The sequence below is a fragment of the Megalobrama amblycephala genome, linkage group LG16, assembly GCF_018812025.1.
Source record: "Megalobrama amblycephala isolate DHTTF-2021 linkage group LG16, ASM1881202v1, whole genome shotgun sequence".
Lineage (NCBI taxonomy): Eukaryota > Metazoa > Chordata > Actinopteri > Cypriniformes > Xenocyprididae > Megalobrama > Megalobrama amblycephala.
The window spans coordinates 31,412,716-31,427,486 of record NC_063059.1 but is presented as its reverse complement, the minus strand read 5'-3'; the positions used below and the strand labels follow the sequence as shown (position 1 = coordinate 31,427,486).

General features: G+C 37.5%; 1 protein-coding gene across 1 annotated transcript; it reads left to right on the top strand.

Moving 5' to 3' along the window:
• Positions 1 to 106: 106 nt before the first annotated feature.
• On the top strand, positions 107 to 7,240 carry LOC125248272 (calcium-activated chloride channel regulator 1-like). Its single transcript, XM_048159994.1, has 16 exons — positions 107 to 220; positions 502 to 638; positions 720 to 883; positions 977 to 1,082; positions 1,165 to 1,321; positions 1,413 to 1,640; positions 1,788 to 1,986; positions 2,104 to 2,283; positions 2,583 to 2,689; positions 2,778 to 2,993; positions 3,079 to 3,343; positions 3,440 to 3,604; positions 3,827 to 4,051; positions 4,194 to 4,625; positions 4,764 to 5,195; positions 5,336 to 7,240. The coding sequence occupies exons 1-16, from the start codon at positions 107 to 109 to the stop codon at positions 5,719 to 5,721; spliced, it is 3,513 nt and encodes a 1,170-aa protein (XP_048015951.1). The 3' UTR covers positions 5,722 to 7,240.
• The last annotated feature ends 7,531 nt before the right edge of the window (positions 7,241 to 14,771 follow it).

The window sequence follows — 14,771 nt, the reverse complement described above, 5'->3', positions numbered from 1 at the left end:
ACTCCTCGAGATCACTTGTAACATTGTTTAAAAGGGGGTTTGAGGAGTTGCTGTTCATCTAAACTCTACAGCTATGGACTCAAGAACAGTGTTGGTCTTATTATGGATGTTGCTGTCGTCCTCCACTGGAATCACACTAGATGGAAATGGTTATGTTGATGTTACCATTGCAATCAGTTCAAGAGTACCACAGGATAACACGCTCATTGATCAAATCAAGGTGAATATATGTTTTTTGTCTATTTAACAAAATATGAATTAAGTGGCTTTTGTGAAAGATAATATTTTGTTGCAGTTTGTAAAGAAAATCATAGAAAGAAACATGGGGGGAATTCAGGTTGATTGGGACACTTTTTCTCTCAATTGCAAAAATTGTCCCAATCATCCTCAATTCACCCTAATCAAGTTTCATTAACAGTATTTGTGAATGAACAAATTAAAGTATAATTACTTTTTTATAAATATTGTATTTTGAGTTTTTCTCATTTTTCATTCTGACAGGACATGGTCACTAAAGGGTCGATTCATCTTCATCAAGCATTGGATAAAAAGGTTTATTTCAAAGAAGCAACGATACTTGTTCCACCCCACTGGAGTAGTAAGGATTTTACCAAGCAAGAGCAGAGTCCTATGAAAAGGTACAGAGAATTATGCCATTTTATCTTACGTGTCAAATATTAATGTTTACTCATTTCATTAACATACTGCTGACAATTTCAATGTGAAATGCAGGCAAACATAAGAATTGATAATGCTAATCCAGCATATGGTGATGAACCCTACACTCTTCAATATGGTAAATGTGGAGATGAGGCTCAGTACATTCATTTCACCCCAAACTTCCTCCGAGACGACAAACTCATTAAGACTTATGGGTCAAGAGGTGAATGTCATTTGTTATCCTTCAACATCTATCCAGGTTAATGCACTAATCTCTTTGTTTTTTTAACATGAATATTTGTTTGTTTGTTTGCAGGAAAGGTCTTGGTTCATGAATGGGCTCATCTGAGATGGGGCGTGTATGATGAATACAGTGAAATAAAACCATTCTACTACTCTAATGGCTGTATTAAAGCTACAAGGTCATAAAACTTTAACAAAAGAGAATATTTATAAAATGTCACTGAAAATTATCTCAACCATTGATTTCCTGCTTATCTTTAGGTGTAGCAAAAACATTAAAGGTCAGTTTTATGATGAATCACGTCAACCGTGCCAGACTGATCCACAAACTTTACTACCGACTAAAGGGTGCAAGTTTTTTCCTAACAAATATCAAAACACAGACAGCTCTATAATGTTCTTACCAAGCCTGGATTCTGTAAGTACAAATTTTACATGTTCCCACACATGCAAATGTTATCTTTGACCATTTGACGAATGAAGAAATTATTTGAAATATGTGGTTTCAGGTGAGCACATTTTGTCGTGAAAACGAGCACAATTATGAAGCCCCAAACTTGCAAAACAAAAAATGTGGCAAAGCAACACGGACTGTGATATTTGAAGATTCTGTTGATAAAGACGCACTTCGTTCTCTGAAACCACTGCTGTCCTCTCCACCAGTGCCAACTTTCAAAGTTGTGCAGCGAAAGCATCGGGTTGTTTGTTTCGTCCTTGATGTCTCAGGAAGCATGCATGTATGCAAAAACATTAACTTTACTTGAAAACAAAGATGCTTACAAGTATTTTAACCTTCAATGCCCTATGAGCTTAATCACTTTGAAACTTGAGAAAGCATTAAACCTGATATCACATGCATTTTTTTTATTGCACCCATTTTCTAGGGCCCCAGAATGCGTCGACTACAGCAGGCTGCCACATATTTCCTGCAGAACATCATTGAGGATAAAGCCAGTGTTGGAATTGTAACCTTTAGTACTAATGTTACAACTCTGAGCCCCTTGACTACTACTGACAATAATTCGGCACGAGACAAACTCATTGAATTGTTGCCAAAAGTAGCAAAAGGATGGACATACATTTGTAAAGGCCTCAATCTAGGCTTACAGGTGCAATATTGATCATGTTTATGATCTGTTAAGTATATAGCCTACAGTTTGTTTTATACCAATGTTCTGTATTTGTCTTCAAAACTTAAAGGTACTCAAAAAGGACAATGGGGATGTGATAGGGATGAAATAATTTTTCTGACAGATGGTGAAGCGACGGATGACATTAATACTTGTGTCCCAGCTGCAATTGAAAGTGGAGCCATTATACACACAATAGCTTTGGGTAATAAAACAGATAAAGCACTGAGGAAAATGGCTGAGAAAACTGGTAAGTACCATCATCACATAATGACATACAATGTTCCAGAAAATGTCTAAATAAAAAAAAGAGAACTCCAAGTTCCATGTGATTTTTTGGGGGGGGGGGGCTAAAAGAATAACAAATGATCTGAGCCACATTAGTAACTTTTAACCAATTGATCCCAAGGTGATTTTAGTTATATATTGTTTGATGTTTTGGTATGTATGTGTGAAAAATGAAAAAATGTAGTAAATCATAATATTCATATTATGAATGCCTGTTTATTATCCAGTGCATATTTCTCATATGTTCTATGTTGGAATTAGGGGGGAAATTTATCACAGCCAGTGACGACATTCTCTCTAATCAGCTACTGAATGGATTTTTTTCACTTAAACTACCAACAGGAGATCAAACAAAAGACCCAGTTCAGGTTTGACAAATTATTGCTCACTGCTCATGGTAAAACACTTTAAGATTATTATGAATATTCTAATAATTCATTTTTATCAACACTTTAGATAGACAGTGCGGGGAAAAAAACATCAGACTGGTTCAATGGGACAATATTAGTGGATCAGACCATTGGTACCAAAACCAGCTTTACAATAACCTATGAAAAAAGTTTACCTGACATTTCCATACAGTCACCAAGTGGTTCAACCTACAAACAAGTACAGATGCTTCACTATGAATCAGCAAAAACAGTCACTTTAAAAGTTCCAGGAACTGCACAGGTGACAACCAGCACGAGATTTCATTAACTTTCCTAAAACATTTTCATTAATTATTCATCTAATTATACTATTGTGTGTTTGCTAGCCTGGAGACTGGAAGTACAGTATCCAAACTACAATAAGTCAGTCTCTGACTGTAACAGCAACGAGTCAAGCGGCGCGAGCTGATGTTCCTCCTATCGTTGTCAAAGCCCGCATAAACCAGCAGTTCAGTGACGGCACTAAACCCTTGATAGTGTTTGCTGAGGTCAGTCAGAATTACAGGCCTGTAATAAAGACCGAAGTGTGGGCTACGCTGGAGTCTGAATCTGGGTCCGCAGAAGAATTACAACTTCTGGACAATGGAGCAGGTAAATTACCCATCATTTTTGTTTAAAGTGTACACTCAACTCAGATTTACACTATAAGGCCAAAAATGCTCAAATAAATCAAGTATTGTTTTACAGGAGCTGATGCTTTCAAAGATGATGGCGTCTATTCCAGATATTTCACACAGGTGAAAAAAGGGAGAAGCAGCTTGAAAGTAAGAGTGAAGAATCTAGATGGACAAGCCAGATTTACTGTCCAAAAAAGTGGTGGTGCCCCATACGTACCTGGATATGTGGTAAACGGTAAATCGTGAGATTGAGACTCTTAAAGCAAACTGTTCAAACATTTGTCCAAGTGGATGCTGCACACTGGTGGTGGTTGAGGAGAAACCCCCTGATATGGGTGTACAGTAGTACAGGAAATGCAAAAACATATAAACATATAAAGGCAAAACATATAAATACTTCATTAATTAATTCAATTCCTCAACTTTAAATTTACTAATGCGGTTCTTCTAATTTCAGGTGTGGTGGAGCTCAACCCTCCAAAGCCTCCAGTTACTGAGGAACCACTCAAGGTTGGAAGCTTTACCAGGACAGCCACCGGAGAGAGTTTTGAGGTGGCTTTTACAGGCACAACCCCACCAAATTTCCCTCCTAACAGAATCACAGATCTGAGTGCTGAGATCCAGGAGAACTCTGTGCTTCTCAGCTGGACGGCTCCTGGTGAGGACCTTGACCAAGGGACAGGTAAAGCATACAGTTACTATACCAGAATTTAAAATTTCGTTAACGTCTTCACTGACAACATAGAAGTAGTGTCAAATTTAGAGAATTAAATGTAATAATGAAAATTTAATTGTCTTGCATGACATGTTTCTTTTCCTTTAAGCTAAATCCTATGAGATCAGGTGGAGCTATGACCTTCAAATGCTTCGAGAAAACTTCAGCAATGGTCATGTAGTCAGCACAGCTGCCGTCTCACCGCTGGAGGCTGGATCAGTTGAACAGCATTCATTCAATCTCAGTTTCACAATCCAATATGGCACCACACTTTTCTTTGCAGTTCAGTCTGAGGACAAACAAAATGCGAAATCTGAAACTTCCAACATTGCTCAAGCTTCAAAGATGCTCCCTGATTCTCTCTCCAGTGGACAGCCACTCCAGTCGACAGCCACCAGAGAGTGTTTTGAAGTGGTTTTTACAGGAACAACCCCACCAAATTTCCCTCCTAACAAAATCACAGATCTGAGTGCTGAGATCCAGGAGGACTCTGTGCTTCTCAGCTGGACGGCTCCTGGTGAGGACCTTGACCAAGGGACAGGTAAAGCATAGTTACTAAACCAAAATTTAAAATACAAAGTTTTTCATCTTCACTGACAACATAGGAGTAGTTTCAAATTTAGATCATGAAATAATGTAAATTTAATTGTCTTGCATGGCATGTTTCTTTTGCTTTAAGCTAAATCCTATGAGATCAGGTGGAGCTATGACCTTCAAATGCTTCGAGAAAGCTTCAGAAATGGTCATGTAGTCAACACAGCTGCCGTCTCACCGCTGGAGGCTGGATCAGTTGAACAGCATTCATTCAATCTCAGTTTCACAATCCAAAATGGCACCACACTCTTCTTTGCAGTTCAGTCTGAAGACAAACAAAATGCGAAATCTGAAACTTCCAACATTGCTCAAGCTTCAAAGATCCTCCCTGATTCTCTCTCCAGTGGACAGCCACTCCAGTCGACAGCCACCAGAGAGTGTTTCGAGGTGGTTTTTACAGGCACAACCCCACCAAATTTCCCTCCTAACAGAATCACAGATCTGAGTGCTGAGGTCCGGGAGGACTCTGTGCTTCTCAGCTGGACGGCTCCTGGTGAGGACCTTGACCAAGGGACAGGTAAAGCATACAGTTACTAAACCAAAATTTGAAATACAAAGTTTTTCATCTTCACTGACAACATAGGAGTAGTTTCAAATTTAGATCATGAAATAATGTAAATTTAATTGTCTTGCATGGCATGTTTCTTTTGCTTTAAGCTAAATCCTATGAGATCAGGTGGAGCTATGACCTTCAAATCCTTCGTGAAAACTTCAGCAATGGTCATGTAGTCAACGCAGCTGCCATCTCACCGCTGGAGGCTGGATCAGCTGAACAGCATTCATTCAATCTCAGTTTCACAATCCAAAATGGCACAACACTTTTCTTTGCAGTTCAGTCTGAAGACAAACAAAATGCGAAATCTGAAACCTCTAACATCGCTCAAGCTTCAAAGATCCTCCCTGATCCAACCCCCTCTGCAATATCAAACCCAGGCTTGAATTTGACAGTTCTTGTAATTTCTTTATGTGTAGTAACTATGGTCATATGCTTTGTTGGTGCTGTAATCACATGGTCAGTGAGACACAGAAAAGCTTTGATATAAGCAACAACTGGGAATTAACAATTTGGAATCCAACAACTTTAGAACATTACTTAAAATAACCATTTTTATCAAAAAGAATTTCTTACTTTCTGAATATTTTTTCAAGTACATGTATTGCTATCTTAGAAGTCACATTTATAATAGATTCTCAATCGATTTATCTTCCTCTGAAATGTGAGTGACTTTAAATACAAAAGAATAAAAATATTTTTGTACAGTAAGACATGTATTAAACTTTTATTATGATGATTTAAAGCACATTTTTAGTTAAGTCAGTCTTTGAATTTTAAATGGGGACCTATTATGCCATTTTTCAAAGTCTTGAATTTGTTTTTGGGCTCAACTAGGTTGTCATGCTTGAATGCTCAAAAAAACACTTTATTTTTCATATCATTTTATATTGTTGCAGCACCTTTCTTCCCAGTCTGTCAGTAATGCTTTTAGTTCCTGTCTCTGTGAAGCACCTCATACTGAAAAGCTCAATGTGCTCTAATTGGTGGTGTGTTCTGATTGGTCAACCATTTTGAGTGTTTTTTGATCAACACTGATCAATTACTGTTACTCCAGACCTCCCCTGAAGCCGATATGGTAGGCTATGTATTCTATTGATTTTTAATTTGGAAAATATGTTAATATTATGTTTATCAGAGCTTAGCAGACAGATAATTATTAAGACAATAGGCAGATCATATACATACACAAAATAATCCTAGTCTGTCTTAATTTATGACATTAAAGGAGTTAGTTACTTACAGAATGACAAATTAGTGCACACTTCTGAAGAAGTTCTTTATTAATAATTAATTAGATGTAAAAAATAAGCCTAATATAAAATAATATTTGATCAAGTTCACATAAGATACTTCATCTATTGTTGAGCTGTCGTTGTCATGAATGGGTGTCCTTTTTTTTTTCTTTTTTTTTTTTAATAAATATACACATATGCAGACCTGTTTGTCCCTACTTAATTTTCATATTTGGAGAGTTTTTGTGAAAAATGACTTTTGAGGGCGATCCTAGAGATTTTCTAGAGAGGGAAGACAGCTCTCAGAAATGCAGTGATGATGAGACCGGGCAATGAATTATGGGGAATGTACAGTATAGTCTTTGATGGAATGGCAAAAGTCTGTGATGGAGTGCCCCCTGCTGGCTCTCAAGGGCACTCCAGCTGCACTCAAGCAAATTTATTACTGAATGGCAAGAAGAAAAAAAAAGTGATACTTTATTGTGTACCTTGAAACACCGTATCACAATAAAGCAGTATTTATTACATTTATCAGAATCAGAAGGAGCTTTATTGTCAAATATGTTTGCACACAAGGAATTTTTTGGTGACAGAAGAAGCTTCACAGAGACAACAACAGTACACATATACAAAAATAAAATAAATATATATGTGAATAAGACACACAAATTTGTATTAACTAGAATTAACAAGGAAAGGAATGGAATAAGAAGAGATATGGTATTGTATCAATAACTGATATTGCGTAGTTGTTGCACAGTGGGGAGCACATTTAACTGCTCATGATTGCTGGGGGAATAAACTTTTCTTCTGCCTGTCTGTTCTGGTGCTCAGTGCTCTGTATAGCACTGGCCAGACTGCAAAAGTTCAAACAGAAGGTGGCTTAGACGTGACGGATCCAGAGTGAGGTTTTTTTTGTTGTTTTTTTGTGAAAAAAATAATGGGTTGTATTGACAGTAATTTCCAAAAGCCCATGAGAAACCAAGGCAGAACACCGTAACCCCAGTTACCGCTCTTTGACTTTGTTTTGTAACACTCAAATTGAGTTAGGGTACTCTGTTATTATTTAGTCGTTGTTTAGAAGTTATTGTATGGGTATTCTGCCTTTGATTTACTGTCCATTAAAATTTGCTGCATTTAAATTGTACAGGTGTAGCCTGTGTCAGACATCTGTCACTGAAGCACTGCTGACACTCACGATACCTGAATAAAAGTGTAGGTACAACAAATACTTGAGTTCTTGTTTTTACTAATAGCGTTTGGCCCATTGTTCTCAAAGGACAATGATAGGTGACCATACATCCTCTTTTTCCTGGACATGTCCTCTTTTTGGTCCTAAAAAAATGTAAATCGCCTAAAATGTCTGGGATCTGGCTTTTGCTTTCTACAGTCGCTATTCCTTCTCACAGACAAATTTGGAATATCGCATAAAATATGTAGGCCTAAGTAATAATGTATGAGAGGCTGCTGGCCACGTTCACACAGTCATTTTTTGAGTTTGACAACCGCATATACTTACAGGTGTGAGTCTCGAAATGTCTCGTTCACACAGCAACTTACAGTACGTTTAGAACACTGTCTGTATAAATGTGCAGTGAGAGTCAAGCCCGTATTCTCCATAGATATATACACTAGATGCACTGGCGTGCAGTGGTGTTCTGAAATGAGGAGGCACATTTTTTTTATGAATCAATGTAAATTCATGTGCATTACTCTTAACGTTGACACATCTTCCTTGTTAAATGAATATTACTTTACATTACATCAAAAAAGAAACCAAATACAATTCTATTTTGTAATTTTACATTAACAATGTAATGTTCTATTTATCAAAACCACGTCAATCTCATCACGTTAGAGTTTTAAGCATTTCTACATTCATTCCAAAATAATAACTAAAGGCAATAATAATTTAAACAACACATTTTATTTGTGTATTGCGGTTTTTCTTTTTAATTGTCAACCTAGGATATTTTGGATCATCAGTCATGATCCGTAAACACCGTCTGTCACAGACACAAATTGTATTTTTAATTTCACCAAGCTGATTGCACTAAAAAAAAACCGCAGTCATCATGCTTTCAGTCCATTTCAAGTTTGATTTTGACGTGACATAAAGCGGTGATATCTAACTGGGTGATCTGTTTACTTACTTTTCAGTTAGTCTTCCGATTGACGCCATCATTTGTTCAGTCAAACTGACGCGCGGAACGCGCACGTAAACAAGAGGCGGGATTTATCTCACAAACCAATCATATCCAATCATAACCAATTACATCCAATCACAGCGTGATGGAGACATTGCCTCATCTCACGTGACTTTTCCCCATTCATTCTCAATTACCCCCCACAAAACCCACCGCACGCCGGGGGTCTGATGATTTTATATGGTTTTCTATGAGAGGAAAGGGATGCATGACTCCATAAACTGTAAAGCATGACTCCTGCTGTAACTTTACCTGCGGGTGTCGCTGTTGTGCAGTGTTCCTTTAGAAATACGCATGCCTTGCGCTCTTTTTAATGACATAATTTGTAATATTTGTGTTGTTTTATATGTATTATGGATTATTTTCTCATCCTATTTTTTTGAGGAGGCACTGCCTCCCTTGCCTACTCGGAGGAAACGCCCCTGACTAGATGTCACACTAGATGTCACATTGTCATAATTAGTCACACTCTTCCACTTGAGTAAACTTCGAATGAACTATCGCTACTTACATATAATTATTAAAGAATAAAACAGAAAAACAACATGAAAATCACCACAGTGGTACTTGGGGAGATCTAGAACAAGAATCAGGTGGAGTTTGTAGAAAATCATTTGATTTCATATTTTTATGAATTTTTAAAATATGTCTGTATAGCGAGTCTATGACTTTGACATATAATTATTAAAGAATAAAACAGAAAAACAACATGATAGTCACCGCAGTTGTACTTAATTGGGAACATGTATAACAAGAATCACCCAGCCAACATAGCATGGTGGGGCCCAGATGGGTGTCACCTGGGCTGCTTAACTGGGGCCCAGACATTTTTGTCCACGGTTTTCATGGACGCCCCACATGGGTTAGCCCAGATGAACTGAACACTGCTCAGTGTGCACACTACAGGCTGTTAAATGTAACACAGAAACATGCGGGAATTAATGTGATAATTAGGTAATAATGAGCAGAATCACAGAAGGACAGAGAAACAACAACTACGACTTACTTCAACCACAGCCTTCGATAAAATCAACTGAAGATAAAAGACATTAAATCATTCAAGATCTGATTAAACATCTCCACAAACAGCATTACCAGCTTCACTTATTACTAACCAGATTGACTTTATTTCTGACATTCATCTACAAAAGTGGTTAATGAGAATTACCAGAGGTTTAGATGTTGATGATTTGTTGAAAATACGTTTGGTTTGATGTCACCGTGATCGAGGTCAGCGCTTACTTCAGTTAGGCAGTTTAACTCTTGCCTGTTCTCTGGTTGTTCGTTATGGCAAGAAAAACAATGTGGTCAGCTGCTAAATGATAAAAATATAGTCATCATTTAGTGGCTTAAATCACTGATCTAATGACTGAGCTTTTTAGGAGCAAAATGTGATTAACTTTGTGCTGGATCTCCTCTAGGATTACAACACTAAAAACGTTTTAATCAGAAAATTTGAAAAACACATTGTTCACTAAATGTTTCAAACCTCCTGCAAGATTCACTTACACAGACATCAAGAATCAGTGTATGAATCTCAACAATGGTGACATGCTTCATGCTGCAATGCGTTCTGGGAGCCATGGATGAGTTTTGTATGAGGCACCCAGAATGCATTGCAGCATGAAGCATGTCACCATTGTTTAGATTCATATGCTGATTCTTGATGTCTGTGTGTGAATAAACTATCTACCTCTGCTTAAAGGTGATAGAGAGGATCTTTTCGTCGACTGCGAATCCAAAGACTGTTACTAACAGAGGTGGGAAGTCCAGGGGTCAGAGAGTAAAAATCCTGCCATATTTTTATTCCACCCACTGAAGCATTAATGAGATAAATAAGTGTTTAATTGAGTGATGATTGACCATTATTGAAGACACCTGATGATAACAAGCAGAATCACCAAAGGAGAAAATCACTATTTTTAAGTTACCATCATCGAGGTCAGGGTTTGTTTTAGTTCAGCTCTTGACCCTTGACTTTTTAATATTAGATTTTGTTTGGCCAGTGTATTAAATCTGCATTAAAACCAACCAGACAAGCAAAGATAAAAGATGGTCAGATGATGCTGATTATGTTTTTACATAATCAATATTTGACCTTTTGATGAAGTAACTAATTTTGATAGTTTAGAGCCAAATTTTAGTTAGGTTTAAATTATTCATTACAGCAGCACTGTGATTCTAGTCTGGGTAAACCCAGCCTGATCTGCCGGCGATTTGATTTCGCTCTGGAAACCCGTGCATTCATTTCTGCTGCGCTGTTACACTTTTGCGGGAACCAATCACAGACTGGCTTATCCACCTTGCTCGCTATTGGCGGGTATAACACGATGACGATAGAGAAGCGACGGCAAGCAGCTTTCAAACTCTATCTGATCTACCCATCTCTCCAAAATAACAATGCACAATCACAGTGACGCTGATTGTGTTAAGCATTTACCTTATCTGAGAGAAATGTAGCAGAGCGTTGATCCGACAGTCTCTTCATAGGAAGATTACAAACGGCGATTGATGACACACAATGATTCTGCTGTTATTTTGGTGGTTTGCTTCACGATGTGAGTACAGGACTCTTTTACTTCAATGCCCCTTGATGGTAGACAATATTTTTATTATTTGCTCTATGTTTCGTCTCCCTGCTTCTTGAATCTCGCGCCGCCTGAGCTGACTGGAATTCTTTTTGGTTGTCATGACAATGACGTAGTTTAGGGCGGCTATATTCCGCGTTCATTTACACTGAACCACAACAGTATCAGAGTCGCCTTTTAAACTCTCGACGATGCTGAATGACTTCTTTAGTTAGCAAACAAATTGCTCGAGTTGGTGTAAATACCGATCGCTTTCATGTTTTTTTCAAAATTCATCCATGGCTCCCATCATGCATTGCTGCATGAATAAATTATGAGCTGAATTGTCTTAGTAATTTTATTCTCACTATTTAAATTTTGCTGTTTTTCTGTGACTTTTTAGTAGCTTGTTTTCTAATGTTCAGAGTTGATCTGTTTATCAGAATATCTTGCTTGTCACCGTCATTGAGATTCACAGGCTGATTCTTGATGTCTGTGTGTGCCTAAAAGAAATCTTTATTTTTTAAGATAAGGACAATGTTCAAAAAAAAAATAATTGTATTGATAAAGTTGATCTTCTGCTGTAGGATCACAGTGCTGCTATAATCAATAATGTAAATCTAACTAAGATTGGGCTCTAAATGAGTTCAGTGATTCAGATCAAATAATGATTATGCAAAAACATAACCAACACCATGATCATCACTTAAATTTGTTTGTCTGGTGGGTTATAATGCAGTTAAAACTGCCCAAAAAAACTCTAACATTATAAATTCAAGGGTCAAGAGCTCACCTAAAACAAACCCTGACATCGATGATGGTAACTTAAAAATAGTGATTTTCTCCTTTGGTGATTCTGCTTGTTATCATCAGGTGTCTTCAATAATGGTCAATCATCACTCAATTAAACACTTATTTATCTCATTAATGCTTCAGTGGGTGGAATAAAAATATGGCAGGACTTTTACTCTCTGACCCCTGGACTTCCAACCTCTGGTAGAAACTATATTTTTTGAGGAAATTAAGTAGTTTTGGTGTGAGTAAAGACGTGCTTGAAATGGCATAGGCCTATACAGATCTTATTGAGAGTGTCCTGACCTGAGGTAAAGACAAATGAACCTGACATTAAAAATAGTTTCTTCAGTGAAATTATTTGCATAATCTGTGTCGCCCTCTGCTGGTAGACAAATTTACAGCATCTATCTCTGTAGTCTCAGACTCTTAGTAAAACTTTTCCCAATGTTGTCTGTATTGCACAATAAATCTACTGTCTATGACTTGTTTTTTCACTTGCTTTAATATTCAGTGAGCATCACAGTAAGATTTCTCTTCAGGACATTTAAAGGCATATAGTAAACCTTGTTTTGTTCCTTGTTTTGAACCCATTCATGAGTTGGGTCATGACCAGCAGCTTGAAGTTTGTGAGTTCCCTCCACACACCACCTGCAACCTGTGGTCAGTGTACATACATGAGGAAGTGCAGGTCTGTAATAATGATAGAAAGACCTTATATGCCAAAAGACCAAGCGGAATTTGATTTCTCATGTCATGATTCCTTTAATGTAATTGAGGGGTAAGATGAAGTATAAAAAATTATATATGCTTATTTGGAGTTTCATGGACATTATTGTATTCAAGGTGCTAAAGAGGATGTTTTGTTTTATACATTTTTGCAATATTACTTGAAACTGTCTTTACTAACTGATAAAAGACTATTTATTAGGTGCACTGAAAGTAATAATATTAATATACATCATCTGTGCACGAGGTAGGGGCTTAAAAACATCAGCCAATCGTTTACGCGATCATCGCATAAACGATTGGCCCTCTGGCTTGTCAATCACTGCCGTGACGTTCCTTGTGAGAGACGTGCGCGGATTGGCCCTCTGGCTTGTCAATCACTGCCATGACGATCCATGTGCGAGACGTGCGCGGCTGCGCGCTCCAGTAACTTTCCACACTCCACAGGTGCCGCATGCAATGTTTTTGTCAGGAGACAGGAATAACAACTGCAGATTATGAGTTACCTGCGGTGAGTCCGACATAATGAATCCACTAAGTGTGTGCGCGGCTTTAAATCGGGGGGGTTCTTACCCATGCGCTCATTTCAAAAACTCAGTCGACAAAAAGAACCTCTTTAGCACCTTTCATGAGCAACTGATTCATGTCAATGTGATGCACAAACTTATAAATATGATTTAAAATTTTCTGATTATTCTTGTTTTTAATCAAATGTGGCTATAGGGTAAGTGGGCTAAGGTGAAGTACAGTATAACCTGAACATGCATGTTAAAAACACAACATATACATAAATACATAACTACATGTATTTACTCCAATTAAAAAAAAATGTCAGTAAGGCATGGCATTTTGTATTGGTGTATTTCCCTTTTCTTATCCAAGAAAATAAATCATATATATTATTTTAAAAGACACTTAATGATGCGTAATGTTGATGTGATTTGAAAATACAGTCTTATTGCCTCAAATAAGTTTATTTGAATGTGTTGATCTAAGCTCTGCATTGGCCGCTGAACAGCTCCTCCACTGGTGCATCAGAGAACTGCTGAAGGAAATTGACCATCTCATCTAGGCTGCGTTCCACAACAACATTCAGCTCTGTGTTGAGAGGAGTTGCAGCACCGCTTTGAATGGGGCGGCCATTTTTATCGACGCAGCAGTAAGCGTTCCAGATGTACTCTGGGATGTTCACCCTTTTGACATTGACAATCCAGTTGTTAGAAGAAGGGATGGCACCAACCAGCACATAAGCCTGATGACAGTTTGCATTAAACAAGCTGGTCAGTTTGGACTCATGTTTGTTCCAAGCCTTCTGGTTCAGTGTTGGGTTTTGAGGCACCACGTTGGTCAGGGTGGCATTACGACTTGGAACTAACAGGAAGCAGGTAAAAAAATGAAAAAGAAATTCATTCATTTTAGTATGTTTTCCTCCAGGAAAAACATTTTCAATGTATATTATAAGTGAACTCAAACATACTCGAACACGCGACTTTCAGGTAACAAGTCCGACTTTCTAACCATTAGGCCACACAACTTACATTATGCATACTAAATGTCCCTTTTTAGTAACTTTTAAGTTTGGTAATAAATGTAATAATGCTAAAAGTTAAAGTATTATTTCACTTCAGAATTAAAATGTTCTGATATTTTACTCACCCCCATGTCATCCAAGATGTTTATGTCTTTCTTTCTTCAGTCGAAAAGAAATTAAGGTTTTTGAGGAAAACATTCCAGGATTTTTCTCCATATAGTGGACTTCACAGGGGTATAATGGGTTGAACATCCAAATTGCAGTTTTAATGGAGCTTCAAAGGGCTCTACATGATCCCAGCTGAGGAATCTTATCTAGAGAAACGATCGGAGAAACGATCAAAAATCAAAATGTATATACTTTTTAACCACAAATGCTTATCTTGCACTGCTCTGCGATGCACTACAAATTACATACACTGTAAAAAAAAAATCCTGTAAAAAAGGTAATTTTCTGGCAGCAGGGGCACCAGAAAAATA